Raw genomic sequence first — 15,720 nt, forward strand, 5'->3', positions numbered from 1 at the left:
CATGCTGTTGCAAATGGTAAGAGCAGCATAGTATTCCATTGTGTAGATGTACCACCATTTTTAAGTTTCTTCACTTTCTTGATAGTACTGTTTATTCCATAAAAGTTTTTAATTTTAATATAATCCAGTTTATCTATTTTTTCTTTTGATACTTGTGCTTTTGTTGTTATAGGTAACAAACCATTGCCTAACTCAAGATTTATGTGTTTTTCTAAGAGTGTTACAGTTTGAACTTTTACATTGAGGTCTGTAGTCTTGATGAAAGGATAATTCTTTCTCAGTTGAATTGTCTTGGTACCCTTGTAGAAATTCAGCTGACCATAAATATGAATTTATTTCTGGATTCTCAATTCTGTTTTATTGATCTAAATGTCTTTCCTTATGCACCATACACTGGCTTGATTACAGTAGCTTCATTAAGTTTTGAAATTGGGAAATATGAGTTCTTCAACTTTGTTCTTCTTTTTCAAGATTGTTTGGCTATTCTGGGTAGCTTGGATTTCCACATGAAATTTAGCATCACCTTGTCATTTTATGCAAATAATCAATTAAGATTTGTTAAGTGTTTGTTCAAGCCTATCAGTCTTGGGAAGAGCCCCTTAGATTTTGTATTCTTAGTACTAAATACATTCTGCCTATTTTATCCTTTGTCACAAAAGTAATTTCTTTTACTTTTAATTTTCTATAACTAGATTTTATATGTACACATTAAACAATAATTCTTATACTGTATTAGTGTTTAACTGTCGATAAAGAAATGTGTAGTAATTACTTTTTGTATTGTTAAAAATATAATCTTGTATAGGCTAGTTACTTCCACAACAAAAATCTCTATATACAGAGAAATTCTCATAAAAAGAAATGCCAGGAGAGCTCTTTTAGAGCTATATAAAAAGAATAGAAAACTTTTACATTGCAGAAGAATTTCCATAAGCCCTTAGAAATTCTTATTTTTTTCTGATGAGATTTATTTTGTATCTATAAGTATTAGCAAAAGTTCGTGTATCGGGAAAAATTAGATATGAATAATACCTCTATGGAATGTGGATGAGGATTACAAAAGTAAACATTTCAGATTTTTATAATGCTTTAGATTCCATTGGTCCCTAGAATAAGACATAGGCAGCTATTTGATAGCTTATGTGGTTTTGTTTAGTAAGTGAATTCCATAATCCAGCGGTTCTTGAACTTGGCTACTATGTATTAGAATCCCTAGAGATTTTTTTGAAAACCCAGATCTTCCTTACAGCACACAAGACCATTTAAGTCAGAATCTCAGGGGCTGGGACTTAGACATCAGAATTTTTAAAGTTCTCTGAGTGAATCTAATGTGTAGCCAGTATTAGAACCACTGCCATAGACATCCAAAAATGCAGATGAGATCAAGCTCAGGAAAATGTAATTAATTATCCTGAAATGGCAATTAAAGGTATGCCATTTGAATTGTATGCCACTTTACTTATAATATCAACCACTGTGAAAAGTACTATGGAATTATTGGGATGTATTGATTTGAATTTTCCTTTGTCTGAGAATCAATAATAAAAGATTATTCAATAATCACCAGAACTCCAAAATTTGGTACTAAGATAATTATGTATACTATCCTATAGATAGACATTTGCTTGAGGGGAAAAGTCTACTGCTAAAGAGTTAAGTTTGAAAGCCACCAGTGTATTAGAAGAAGCAACGTGTTGAGAGTTTGGGAGGCTGTGTTCAAGTGTTAACTCTGCTGTGTGATTTTGAACCAGTATATTTAAATTATCTACACTAATAAAAGACAAACATGCAAATTGACCGTACCTTTGCTACGCTTTAAGCCACACCCACCAGCCAGTCAGAGCGACTATATGCAAATTAACCCAACCAAGATGGCGGCCGGCAGCCATGGAGCTGGAGCAAGCAGGAGGCTTGGTTACCCCAATGATGGAGGAAGCCAAGCTTCCCGCCTGCTGCGGCCAGCTCTGAGCTCCACTCAAAGCAACAAAGTTTCAATTATAGAAGGTAAATAAATCCCAGAATAAAAAAAAAGAAGAAGAAGAAAAGGAGAGGCTGGGAGCTTCCGTCGCTAGGGGGGCTTGGCCAGCCTCAGCCCCTCACCCAGACTGGCCAGGCACCCCAGTGGGGACCCCCCACCCTGAAGGGGGTGTGACCAGCCTGCAAACAGCCATCAGCCCCTCACCCCGGCTGGCCAGGCACCCCAGTGGGGACCCCCACCCTGAAAGGGGTATGACCAGCCTGCAAACACCCATCAGCCCCTCACCCCGGCTGGCCAGGCACCCCAGCAGGACCCCCACCCTGATCTGGGACACCCTTCAGGGAAAACCAGCCGGCCCCCACCCATGGACCAGGCCTCTATCCTATATAATAAAAGGGTAATATGCAAATTGACCCCAAGAGCAGAACGACTGGGAATGACTGGTCACTATGACACACACTGACCACCAGGGGCCAGACGCTCAATGCAGGAGCTGCCCTCTGGTGGTCAATGAGCTCCCACATGGAGGAGCTCTCCTCAGCCACAAGCCAGGCTGATGGTTGCCAGTACAGTGGTGGTGGTGGTGGTAGCCTCTCCTGTCCCCTCAGCAGCGCTAAGGATGTCCGACTGCAGCTTAGGCCTGCTCCCCGCTGGCAAGTGGACATCCCCTGAGGGCTCCCGGGCTGCCAGAGGGATGTCTGACTGCCAGCTTAGGCCCAGTCCCCCGGGAAGTGGGCCTAAGCCAGCAGGTGGTCATCCCCCGAGGGTTCCCAGACTGCAAGAGGGCACAGGCCAGGCTGAGGGACACCCCCACCCCACCCCAAGTGCACAAATTTTTGTGCACCGGGCCTCTAGTACTTTATAAAAACTAGTTAGTTGAACTGCAGGTGATCACCAGATTATTGATTCAACAATCAGATTGCCTGCTGTGTGCCAGGGAAGGATGCAGGGATGAACAGAACATTGAGAAACTCGCACAGACAGATATGCAAAATGTGTAAGTGTAGCTGTAGTGAAATGTTCAGGGAATTAAGGGAGCACTGAACTGTACTTCATCTGGTTCAGTATTGAGACAAATGCATTTATTCATTCTACCCTACTAGCAAACCCATCTCTGAAATATATTGAAAGTGCCAGATGCTTATTTCCTAAACATCCTTACAGCAGAGGCATGGTTGTGTGACCCAGAGCTGATTGGTAAGATTAGAAGAGAAGACAGTTTTTCTTATAGAAGTTGACAGTTGAGAAAGTGCCCTTCCTTCCTTCCTGTCCTGACCCTGTTGCATGAAGACACGATACTTAGTGTTACAAAATCGTCTTGAGACTGATGGGCTAAGAACAAAGGTCTCCATGTTGGTTATAGCCAAAGAGAAAAATGAAAAGAGCCTGAATCTTTGATGTCAAGCTTGAGCTGCTGAACAGCCACATACCTGTGGACTTATTAAATGAGATAAAAATACTTTTGATTAGAAATGCAGAATCTCAGAGTTCACATCAGACTTTCTGCATCAGAATCTATACTTTAATGAGATCACTAAGTGAATGAGAAGTTTGAAAATTACCAGTTTAAACCACTTCTAATTGGATATTCTGTTACATGCAGTTAAAACCATCCTTATATATTGTGGATTGGCCAAGTGTCATTTTTTAGATAAGAAAATACTTGAGCAGAAGGACTTCTAATTCAGATGTAGAAAGTTGCAAGAGACTTGTTATTCTCACTCTAACAACCAAAATAAGCAGTTTACTCTGGGTAATCATAGTTTAAAAGATAATCTATACTAATAAAAGGGTAATATGCTAATTAGACCCGACATCTTCCGGACGCCACGGTGGCAGGGGCCGAGGCAGAGGCGGTAGGGGTGATCAGGCCGGCAGGGGAGCAGTTAGGGGGCGGTCAGGCCGGCAGTTAGGGGGCGGTCAGGCCGGCAGTTAGGGGGCGGTCAGATAGGCAGGCAGACAGGCAGGCAAGCAGTTAGGAGCCAGTGGTCCCAGATAGCGAGAGGGATGTCCCGCAAGGGGTCCTGGATTAGAGAGGGTGCAGACTGGGCTGAGGGACCCCCCTGCCCCATGCACAAATTTCATGCACCAGGCCTCTAGTAATAAAAATAAAAAGCTATCAGAGATCTTGAAGACACAAATCTAAATTACTCCAGAAGGTGCCAAGACCTTCATAAGAGAGGTGATCCAGTCTTGCTCTCTCCTAACTGAAAAAGAGGAAACTACCATAGAGAGGAGTTAGGGAGCAATCAGCCTAACTTTTAACCAATGTTTTGTGACTGTGTGAGGGCTGTCAGGATAGACTAGAATCCAGAGAAGTCCTGGAGCAGTGCTGTCCACTAGAACTTTCTGCAGTGGTGGAAATGTTCTATGTCTGTGCTAACCAAGTGTGGCTGTCAAGCACTTGAAATGTGGCTGTTGTGCACCTGAAATGTGGCCATCATGGCTGAGGAACTGAATTTTAGTTTGAATTAATTTAAATTAAAGTCGTCACATGTTACTAGTAGCTGCCACAGTGGACAGTGCATTCCTAGAGACAGGGTGAGACTGCATTACCCACCATTCTTTGCTACCCTAGTAGTGCTAGAGTACTACTCAGAGAACAGAGGCAATGAAGCAGAGCTGAGAAAATTCCCAGCTCGGGGATACGAAGGGAGAGCCAGGAGAGTTGAAAGAATCCCTTCCAGGCCCTCCTGAACTTCACAAACTATAGAGCAGATGAGACAGGGTGGGGCTGAAAGATCTGCCAAGGCTCAGAGAGCATGGAGTGGGACTGGAAAACAAAGACAGTCCCCCCTCCCCCGGCATTACCCAGAAAGCTGGCAGCCTGGGCCACACACTGGGAGAAATCTCTCCCACTCCACAGTTCAAAGAAGTAGGAAGCTCAGAAGATCTCCAGGTCCTCACCAGGGTTCTCATCCCAGGCCTTGCCAAAGAGAAAGTCCTGACCCCATTCTCAAAATGTTTGAAGCCAATGGGGAACTGAATCAAACTAATGTTGCAGCAAAGTCCACATTCAGCTCAACTGCATGTTGATTCAGCCCTGACCTGAGGGGCATGCTCCTTTTAGTCTCTGCTATACTCTTATACAAACTGCCCAACACACAAAGACCTGAGACACAGGTGACCCATAGTCAAGTAAGTAAGCAGTCACCAGGCTCGTGTGGCTCAGTGGTTGAGCATCGACCTATGAACCAGGAGGTCACAGTTCGATTCCATGCCCAGTTTAGGGCTAGATCACTTGTGCGAGCTCTGCAGGAAGGAGTCGATCAGTGATTCTTTCTCATCAATGATGTTTCTATCTCTCTCTCTTTCCCTTCCTCTCTAAAATCAATAAAAAATATATTTTAAAAGAATGTAAACAGTCAATAGAAGACCCAGAGATGACCCAAATATTGGTGTTATCAGTCAGGGACTTTATTTTATTTATTTATTTATTTATTTATTTATTTATTTATTTATTCATTCATTCATTTATTCATTTATTTATTTTATTGCTTAAAGTCCCAGTGTCTTATGTCCATTGGTTATGCTTATATGCATGCATACAAGTCCTTCGGTTGATCTCTTACCACCCCCTTCCCGCCCCCCAACCCTCCCCAGCCTTCTGGCTGTAGTTTGACAGTCTGTTTGATGCTGTTCTGCCTCTGTATCTATTTTTGCTCATCAGTTTATAATGGTCTTTATTATCCATAAATGAGTGAGATCATGTGGTCAGTCAGGGACTTTAAAATAATTATGATAAAAATGCCAAAGAATCTGATGGACAAAGTGCACTGCACGTATGAAGCGATGAGGAATTTTGGCAGAGACATGGAAACTGTTTTTTGGGGTGTTTTTTTTTTGTTTTTTTTTAAGAACCAAATGGAAATGCTAAAAATAAAAAATATAATATCAGAAATTAAGATCCTTTAGATGAGCTTAGCAGAAAATACCTGAGCAGCCTTGACCAGAGTCCTGGGAGTTATATAGTGGAAGGATTCCTTATTCACACTAATTGATATTTTCCTTGAGCAAGAAGTACACAACTCACTGCACTAATTATAAGGCCACAAACATTCCTTTTGATAGAGCACTGAATAGATTCATCAGGCCACATATTCTCATCTTTCCCTGGTAGTTCCCTAATAGAAAACAAAATAATTGGCACTTCTGTGAATTCATACATAGGCCTTTCTAGATCTTTTATTGGAATTTTCACCTGTCTTGGGAGAGAAACTAGAGGCAATCTTGGTAACTTAGTCCCTACCATGTGTGAGTACTGCGTCTTGTGTCACAGCTACTAGTATATCATTATCATTTACTAGTCCCTTCATAGTTTTAATCTTTCATTGGACATATGGTAATAAAATACTGATTTTCACATAACAAATAGGTTTCTAGAAAAATTAGTTTCTTAATAGGTAACCTTGTTAGTGTCCATTGAGCCTTAGAGGCACAGTGATTAAAAGTTTCAGACTACCACTCAGGACATACAGGAATTTCTTTGCAATTAGAACTTGAATTTCTGGAATAATTGCTTCTGCCATCCTGGAGGGACTGTAATGATTTCTTGCTTAAGAATAAGAAAGTGGCTGAAACCGGTTTGGCTCAGTGGATGGAGCGTCGGCCTGCGGACTGAAGGGTCCCAGGTTCGATTCCGGTCAAGGGCATGTACCTGGGTTGCGGGCACTTCCCCAGTGGGGGATGTGCAGGAGGCAGCTGATCGATGTTTCTCTCTCATCGATGTTTCTAACTCTCTATCTCTCTCCCTTCTCTCTGTAAAAAATCAATAAAATATATTTAAAAAAAAAAAAAAGAATAAGAAAGTGAAATTTCTTTTAATCTTTTTAAAGTTTTATAGATTTTTGTGTTTATTCCTTTATTCATTTATTTTTTGATTCATTAATTGTAGAGTAACTCATAATGACTCCAAAAAGAGCCTATTTATATTTTCACAAATGGGAAAATTCCTCAGATTTTTTTATTCCAACTTTTATGGTCACTGGAAGCTTATAAATACATACTGAAGATGAAATGAAATTATTACATGTCAGTCTTGATTTATTTTAGCTTCAATTGCACATACTCTTAATAATTTTTGTTAGAGTAAAATGGTAATGAGTTAAGAACAGCAGTAAATTAACAAACCGCTTTATTTTACAGGGAAAATATTCATCCCTAAACAGAAACCTATCCAGACTTTTACAGAAGAAAAAATCTCTCTTGATCCAGAATTAGAAGAAGCTTTGACAAGTGCTTCTGATACAGAATTGTGTGACCTCGCAGGTACCTCCTGAAACACATTGTGAATGAATGTGGAGGGGAGGGGAGTACCAGCACACACCTCCATTCATTATGCAAATACATCCTTTGCCTAGCAGAGCGCTATTGAATCAGTGACCATATATTTGGCGTTGTTTCTTCTACTCTAAAGCTGACGCAAAGAATGTCATTTTTAAAAATTCTCTCAATGGTGAAATTATTATGTTAATGGAATGGTATTACTTGACATCTTTTCCCACGTTACCCATTTTGAAAGTCTTTATAAAAATGTTTCATCAGCTGGCGCTCAGCTAGAAGCCGTCCCATCTGAGCACTGAAAGAGCTGCCGGGGTCAACTACTGTCCCATTTTATCAGAAAGACCCCAAGGTGGGTAACTGGAAAGCAGATCAGACAGTCAGCCCTGAGCTATACTCACACTTTCCCAACTTCTCTGAAGTGTGTATGGAACACTCCAAACCTCCCTGTTATTTTCATCATTGCCGGTTTCTTATAAAGACCAGTTCTCCTCCACCTCCTCCCCAACACAGCCATTTTCCTAAATAGAAAAATAGGACACATGAGGAGATCTTAACCCCAAGAACTAACATGTTTGAAAAGATGGTGAAGATTCTTTAGGAAGGACCCAGGAAAAGGTGTTTGCCACAGCCAGAGCAGGTGTGTTATTTCTGGGAGTGGTGAGGATTGATGGATTTGTAAATTCATCAGAGTGGAATGGACAAGGGGCACACTGTAGCTTCTGCCTCATTTATGCAAAAGGGCATCAAAAACAAAAACCAAATTTCTCCCAAGTGTCATTTTTGGGGTATCTACTTTAATCTTAATATGAGAATTCAGCTATACTTTCAGTATTCTACTCTTAGCTAAAATATGAATGAGAGTTAACAAATGTAAAGTAGTGAAGGTTAAGTTGAAAACCTGCCATCTATCACATTATGTTGCTAGAAATCTTGTGTAAAGGATGAACAGCAAAGTAGATCGTGTCAGTTTTTTTCTTAGCCACCAGATGGAGCTAATCGTAGATTTGCATTTAAGGTTAGGCTAGCTCCAGCTGTGTCTGAATTCAGAACTATGGGGAAAATAATAAGGGCATTGATGAGAAGGAGACTGTAGGTGATTTTTAAACATGCTGTCTCCCTTTTTGGGCTGCAAAATCTGCAGTTAACTGAGTAGAAAAATGTCCAGAGAATGTTAAACTCATTAATAGAAATTTTGGGTTGTAAAATTCTCTATGTTTAACACTGATGAAAATAAAACTAATTTTCCTATTCTGTCTCCATAGCTATTCTTGGAATGCACAATTTGATAACGAATACACAGTTCTGTAATATAGTGGGAAGTAGTAATGGTGTCGACCAAGAACATTTTTCAAGTAAGTATTTACAATGCTTTGTGAATTCCAATTCTCTGTTAAATATATTTTGTTTTCTCAATGTATCAACTTCTGTGTTTACATACCAAATGTTATGTATATATACTAGAAACCTAAAATTCCAGTTAGATGGTATTGGTATATAAAACCATTGAAGAAGGAAGATTAAGTATTTTATGCTTAATGTGTCAGCAAATGTAATAGGAACCACTCTCACCTCACGGGTGATACTAATGCTAAACAATGTAAGTGCTAATCAAACTTGGCTTTTGTTGACATTCTTTTTTCAGTGTTACTGATTTTCAGGAAGTCTACAACAGTGTTGGCAAACTACATTATAAAATCAGATTCAGGAGAAACCTCAGAACTATTCAACGCCCAAACCTTTTAGTCTATTTAATGAAAAGTATTAAATAGCCCAAAACAAAGCTTTTAAAAAAGTTCATGTATAGGAGCCCTGGCCAGGTGGCTCAGTTCATTGGAGCATCGTCCCATACATCAAAAGGTCACAGGTTCCATTCCTGGTCAGGGCACATACTTAGGTTGTGGATTTGATCCCTTGTCAGGGCCTTTACGGGAGGCAACCAGTCAGTGTTTCTCACATTGATGTTTCTCTGTCTCTCTCAAATTAATTAAAAACAAAACAAAACAAAACATATCCTCAGGTGAGGATTAAAAAATTCATGTCTGTGATGTTTTAAAATTATCAAAGTAATATATACTTTTGTCGTATATACCTGCCCTGGCTGGTGTGGCTCAGGTGGTTAGAGTGTTGTTCCATGCACTGAAGGGTGGCAGGTTCGAATTCTTGGTCAGGGCATATGCCCAGTTTGCAGGTTCAATCCCTGGTTGGGGCATATACGGGAGGCAATCGATCTATGTTTCTCTCTCACATCAATATTTCTCTCTTCCTCTCTCCCCCTTCTTCTCCCTCTTTCCCTCCCCACCAAAAAATAAATAAATAAATGAACAAACAAACAAACCAACAAACAATACCTAAGTGTATAAGGTAAGAAGTAAAAGTGTTCATAGAAATTATCCCTTCTACTCATGCACCCCTAACCCTGTTAGCAATTTGGTGTATATTTGTTTAGGCTTTGTACTATGTTTATATAAACTTATATATGTACTAGGGGCCCGGTGCACGAAATTCGTGCACTGGGGGGGAGGGGGTCTCTCAGCCCAGCCTGCCCCCTCACACATACTGGGAGCCCTCAGGGGATGTCCTATTGACAGCTTAGGCCCGCTCCCTGCTCCCCTTGGGGAGCGGGCCTAAGCCGCAGTCTGGCCTCCCTTTGTGGGAGGTGACCGGGCTGATCAGGGGAAGGAACCAGCCCCATCACCCCGCTGCTGCAGCCACTGCCAGTCACCGCAGCCAGCAAAGTTTTTTCATCAACATGGACTCCAGTCCCGCCACCATGAAAAAATGACAACATTTTTTAGGCATTTTCAAGATGTGTCTTTCATATAATAATAATTTCTTTATTATTTTTTTATCCTCACCTGAGGATATGTTTCCATTGATTTTTAGAGAATGTGAAAGAGAAAGGGAAAGACAGAGAGAAACATCAAAATGAGAGGAACACTTTGATTGGTTGCCACCTGCATGAGCCCTGACCTGGGCCCCGGCCAGGGAGGAGCCTGCAACCTAGGTACATGCCCTTGGTCAGAATTGAACCCAGACCTGCCATCGGCAGGCCAAGGCATTATCCACTGAGCCAAAGTGGCTAGGGCAGGATATGACATTTCTTAGCCCTCCAGCAGTGGACCTTCGTTTTTTTCACCAGGAGTGTGGTGAAAAACCCTAGATCACCGTTTTGGATTCTTATTACCCAAGTTACTAAGAATATTACCAGTGGCATACAGGGAGCTTAACCAATGAGCAGTCAGAAAAGGTGCTTCCTCTGTAGTTCACACCAATCTGCGGCTTGGCACCCCACCCACCCCCACCCCAGGCTTGACGCCTCTGGCCCAGGCTTCAGGCCTGGGCAGGGGAACCCCATCTCCCCCGATCACGGGCTCTACCCTTGCCCAGGCCTGACGCCTTGGCCAGAGGTGTCGACCCCCATCACCCTCCGATTGCCAGATTGGCCCCTTGCGCAGGCCTGATGCCTCTGCCAGAGGTGTAAGGCCTGGGCAGGGGACCCCCATCTCCCTCCCATAGCTGGCTCCACCCCCCGCCCAGGCCTGACGCCTCTGGCCCAGGTATCAGGCCTGAGAAGGGGACCTGCACAACCCTCCGATTGACGGCTCCACCCCCCGCTCAGGCCTGACGCCTCAGCTAAAGGCGTTGACCCCCATCACCCTCCAATCACAGGATCGGCCCCTTGCCCAGGCCTGACGCCTCTGCCAGAGGTGTCAGGCCTGGGAAGGGGACCCCTAGACCCCTCCGATTGCCGGCTCTGCCCCTGGCCCAGGCCTGATGCCTCTGGCCCAGGATTCAGGCCTGGGTGGGGGAACCCCCTCTCCCCCTGATCACTGGCTCCGCCCTCGCCCAGGCCTGATACCTTGGCCAGAGGCGTCGACCCCCATCACACTCCGATCTCCCCCCATCACTGGCTCTGACCCCCGCCCAGGCCTGAGGCCTCTGGCCCAGGAATCATGCCTGGGCAGGGGACCCCCATCTCCTTCTGATCGCTTGCTCCACCCCCCGCCCAAGCCTGACGCCTCTGACCCAGGCTTCAGGCTTGGGCAAGGGACCCTCATATCCCCCTAATCACCAGCTCCACCCCCACCCAGGCCTGATGCCTCGGCCAGAGGAGTTGACCCTCATCACCCTCCAATCACTGGATCGGCCCCTTGCCCAGGCCTGAGGCCTCCGGCAGAGGTGTCAGACCTGGGCAGGGGACCCCCAGCTCCCACCATCCCCGGCTCCGCCCCTGCTACCTAGGATCTCTGGCACCGCCCCTGCCAAGACCTAAGGCCTCCGGCAGAGGTGTCAGGCCTGGTCTCCAGCTCCCCGCGATCTCCTGCTCTGCCCCTGCCTAGACCTAATGCCTCTAACCAAGAGTTAGGCCTGGGCAGGGGACCCCCAGCTCCCTGCAATTGCAGGCTCTGCCCCTGCCCAGGCCTAATGCCTCTGGCCAAGGCATTAGGCCTGGGCAGGGCACCCCCAGCTCCCCGCGATCTCCCGCTCTGCCCCTGCCTAGACCTAATGCCTCTAACCAAGGGTTAGGCCTGGGCAGGGGACCCCCAGCTCCCTGCGGTTGCAGGCTCCGCCCCTGCCCAGGCCTAATGTCTCTGGCCAAGGCATTAGGCCTGGGCAGGGCACCCCCAGCTCCCTGCGGTTGCAGGCTCTGCCCCTGCCTAGACCTAATGCCTCTGGCCAAGGCATTAGGCCTGGGAAGGGGACCCCCAGCTCCCCCAATCTCCCGCTCTGCCCCTGCCTAGACCTAATGTCTCTGACCGAGGCCTTAGGCCTATGCAGGGGACCCCCAGCTCCCAGCGATTGCAGGCTCCACCCCTGCCCAGGCCTAACGTCTTTGGCCAAGGCTTTAGGCCTGGGCAAGGGACCCCTAGCTCCCCGGACTGCCGGCTCCACCCCTACCCAGCTCCCATTGCCGGCTCCACCCCTGCTTCTCGCTGTCACTGGCCGGGCACCTTCTCTGAGCATGGCTGGGGGCAGGGCAAAGGCAGCCCCCAGGGCCGCCTTTGCCCTGCCCCCAGCTCTTAGCTCCCCCCTGGGTTTCCAATCACCGTCAGTGGCAGGGGGCTTCTTCCGTCCTTTCCCTTTCGCCTCCCAGCATTGTACCTACATATGCAAATTAACTGCCATCTTTGTTGGCGGCTAACCACCATCTTAGTTGGCAGTTAATTTGCATATCACACTGATTGGCCAATGGGAAGAGTAGCGGATGTACAGCTAATTACCATGTTTCTCTTTTATTAGATAGGATGTGTAATCTTTTGTTTATTTACAGAAATGGGATCATACTATAGATATTTCTTACAACTTAATTTTCTTTTTTATTTAATTTATTGGGGTGACATTGGTTAATAAAATAACGTAATTTTTCAAAACTAATACAATTGGCTGATTGTCTGAATGCTGACTGTGGGCCATATTCTGTGCACAGCTCTTAAATAGAAATTGTTTTTATTTAATCCTCACAACAGTTCTATGAAATAGGTATTATTATATATTATCCTTTATTTGCATATACGGGAGCTGAGATTTTAGAATGATTAACTAACTTGAATGTCACACAAAGTCAGTGATGAGGATTTTAACCCATGCTGTATAGTATATATTACTTAGCACTATATTGTGTTTCCTGATTAGTTAACATATAGAGCTACCATATTTGAACATCTGTATAACACTCCATTTTGTGAGTGTTCTATGATTTGGCCATTCCCCCTCTCTTTCAACTTTTTGTTGTAGAAATATTCAAGCATACATAATAGAAGAGAGAATAATATAGTCATTGCCCAGTTTCAGCTGTTTTTAACATTTTGTCAGCCTTATATCATCCATTGTCTGCCTCTCAACCCATTTACTGCCCACCTCCCTCTTCCCCCCGGAATAATTTTTTAAATTGATTTCAGAGAGGAAGGGAGAGGGAAAGAGAGATAAAATCATCAATGATGAGAGAGAATCATTGCTCAGCTGCCTCCTGCACACCCCCTACTGGGAATCGAGCCTGAAACTCAAGCATGTGCCCTGACCAGGAATCAAACCGTGACGTTGTGGTTCATAGGTCGACACTCAACCACAGAGCCACACCAGCTGGACAAAGACTTTCCTTTTAACATACCATTATCAAACTTAAATATTAACAATAATTCCTTTTTATCATCTAATACTCAGTTCATGTTCAGATTTCTCATTTTCTCAAAAATATCATTTCACAGTTTGTTCAAATCAGGATCCAAATAAGGGTCACCAACTGCATTTGGTTGTCATTTGGTTTCAGTTTTTCTTAATTTCTTAATAGTTCCCCTCCTCAACCTCTTTCCCCCTTTCTTCATGCCATTTTTAAGAAACTGAGCTGTTACATATGTAGAATATCCCACATTCTGGATTTGGCTGATTGCAACCTTGTGGTATCATTTTACAGATGTCTCTGTCTCCTATGTTTCTGTAAACTGTTACTTATTTTCTCTAGGCTTGATCAGATTCAGGTGCAGTTTTTGGGGTCTTAAATTTGGACTGAATGCTTCCTAGGTGGTGATTAAATCACATTAGGGTGCATATCAAGATGGTCATATCTCTGGGGGGAATGTGTTAAGTGTCATTAGAGAGGACAAGCCTTCTAGATCCCCTTTCAACTTTGCATAGTTGTATCCTGGCCATGTGTATGGGTAGAGTATATACGGTGAAGAATTGGAGGTAGGAGTGAAGGAAGGAAATAGAATTTGAAATTTCTGCCTCAGTAGTTCCTCTGTGTACTGTTACTTCTCTCTGTCTCCCCATTCCTTATTCCTACTTTACTTCCTAATGGAGAGTCCACCCCTTTTCCCATTGTGTAGTACTCCCCATGGGAAGAAGACCTGTGTACTTCCATCACCTTGTTGTTCTTATCAAGGCTCTGTTTCTTTAAATCTGTGATTCTCCCTGCCTTTACAGTAATTACTAGCAGATCACAGAGAAATCATACGAGATGGTAAAGTTAATCATATTTGAACTTTATCTTAAACATTGCAACAAATAAATGGGATCATTGGTGTGTATTATCAAATGTATTTTAGTGGTAATTTTGTAATACACCAAGAGGCCATGAAAATAAGCATTTTTGAAGGCTGATGTTTTGCAAATACAGTGGGGCCTTGACTTACGAGTGTCCCAACTAACGAGTTTTTTGAGATACCAGCTGTCTCTCAGCCAATTTTTTGCATTGAGTTGATAGAGTAATTTGAGTTAACGAGCCCCTTAACAAGCTCCTTAACAAGCTCGGTCTCGGAACGAATTAAACTCATAAGTCAAGGCCTCACTGTAAAATGAATTATTTTTTATATATTCAATACAGTTTTATTTTTATGCACAAAGGACAATTTAGAAATTGTGGGGAAGAAACTTTTAAATTAGTCCTACTGAGTGTGTGTGTGAGGGGGGGGTGGGGGGGGGAGAGATATGTGTTACCAAGTTAATATATCCATCCACTGTAATAGTATCAGCCACTGAGACACTTGTTTTTCTCATTTGTTACTACAGATGTGGTAAAAGGTGAAAAGATGGTCCCAGTATTTGATGAGCCACCAAATCCAACCAACGTTGAAGAGAGTTTAAAGAGAATTAAAGAAAATGATGTTCGTCTTGTTGAAGTTAATTTGAATAATATAAAGGTAGGTGTGCCAGGCAAACTAAGTTTTGAATTGCTGAGTCAGGTGGATCTAGGGTGAGAGCTGGGCAGTTTTGATATAGTATAATTCTTTCTACTTAAAGGTGAAGTGTTTGCTCCTAACACTGTGGTAACACAGATTCTTCCATATTTTAAAAATTAAAGTAATACAGTGTTTATCTTACTTGCTTTTTAAAAGAGTATCACATAGAAATGTAGATCCTATTAGACTACCTCTCTCTGGCTTGCAAAGTACTGCCTACTTTTCAGAGCATTTAGTCTTTTGGGTTTTGTGTTTTTAATCAGGTTTCTTGAGGTCTAATTTATATAAAGTAAAATTCTCCTTTTTCATTATATTATTCTGTGAGTTTTGACAAACCCATACAGTTGAACAACCACTAGCACAGTCAGATGTAGAACATGTCACACCTTTTGTCGTCATGGCCCTGGCTCTAGTCCTGACAGTCACTGATCTCTTTTTTTCCCCTATCATTTTGCCTTCTCCAGAATGTAGTGTAAATGGAATCATATAGTATGTAGCCTTTAGAGCCTGGCATCTTTCAGTTAGGATAATGCATTTGAGGTTCATCCATGTTTTTGCTTGTGTCAGCAGTTTGTTTCTTTATATTGCTGAGTAGTGTTCTGTTGTTGGGATATCGTGCAATTTGTTTATCCATTCATTAGTTGATAGACGTATGGGTTGCTTCCAGTTTGGAATGATTATAAATAAAACCACGGTTCACATTCACATGCAGTCATATGCTTTGTGTGAACATGTTTTCATTTCTCTTGAGTATTATATCTTGATTTATCTGAATTTGGGGTA

The 15,720-nt window shown here is 43.1% G+C and overlaps 1 protein-coding gene across 2 annotated transcripts in view; it reads left to right on the forward strand.

Annotated features, from left to right (window-relative positions):
* Nucleotides 1-15,720, forward strand: part of TMOD3 (tropomodulin 3) — a 78,059-nt gene that overhangs the window by 50,649 nt on the left and 11,690 nt on the right. The window contains exons 4-6 of one of the 2 annotated variants that reach the window (XM_036301546.1): nt 7,124-7,246; nt 8,524-8,613; nt 14,768-14,898. In XM_036301546.1, coding sequence (XP_036157439.1) covers nt 7,124-7,246; nt 8,524-8,613; nt 14,768-14,898 — 344 coding nt within the window. Of the gene's footprint in view, nt 1-7,121; nt 7,247-8,523; nt 8,614-14,767; nt 14,899-15,720 lie in introns of both variants that reach the window. The other variant, XM_036301555.1, reaches the window with a different exon arrangement.

The sequence above is a fragment of the Myotis myotis genome, unplaced genomic scaffold, assembly GCF_014108235.1.
Source record: "Myotis myotis isolate mMyoMyo1 unplaced genomic scaffold, mMyoMyo1.p scaffold_m19_p_1, whole genome shotgun sequence".
Classification (NCBI taxonomy): Eukaryota; Metazoa; Chordata; class Mammalia; order Chiroptera; family Vespertilionidae; genus Myotis; species Myotis myotis.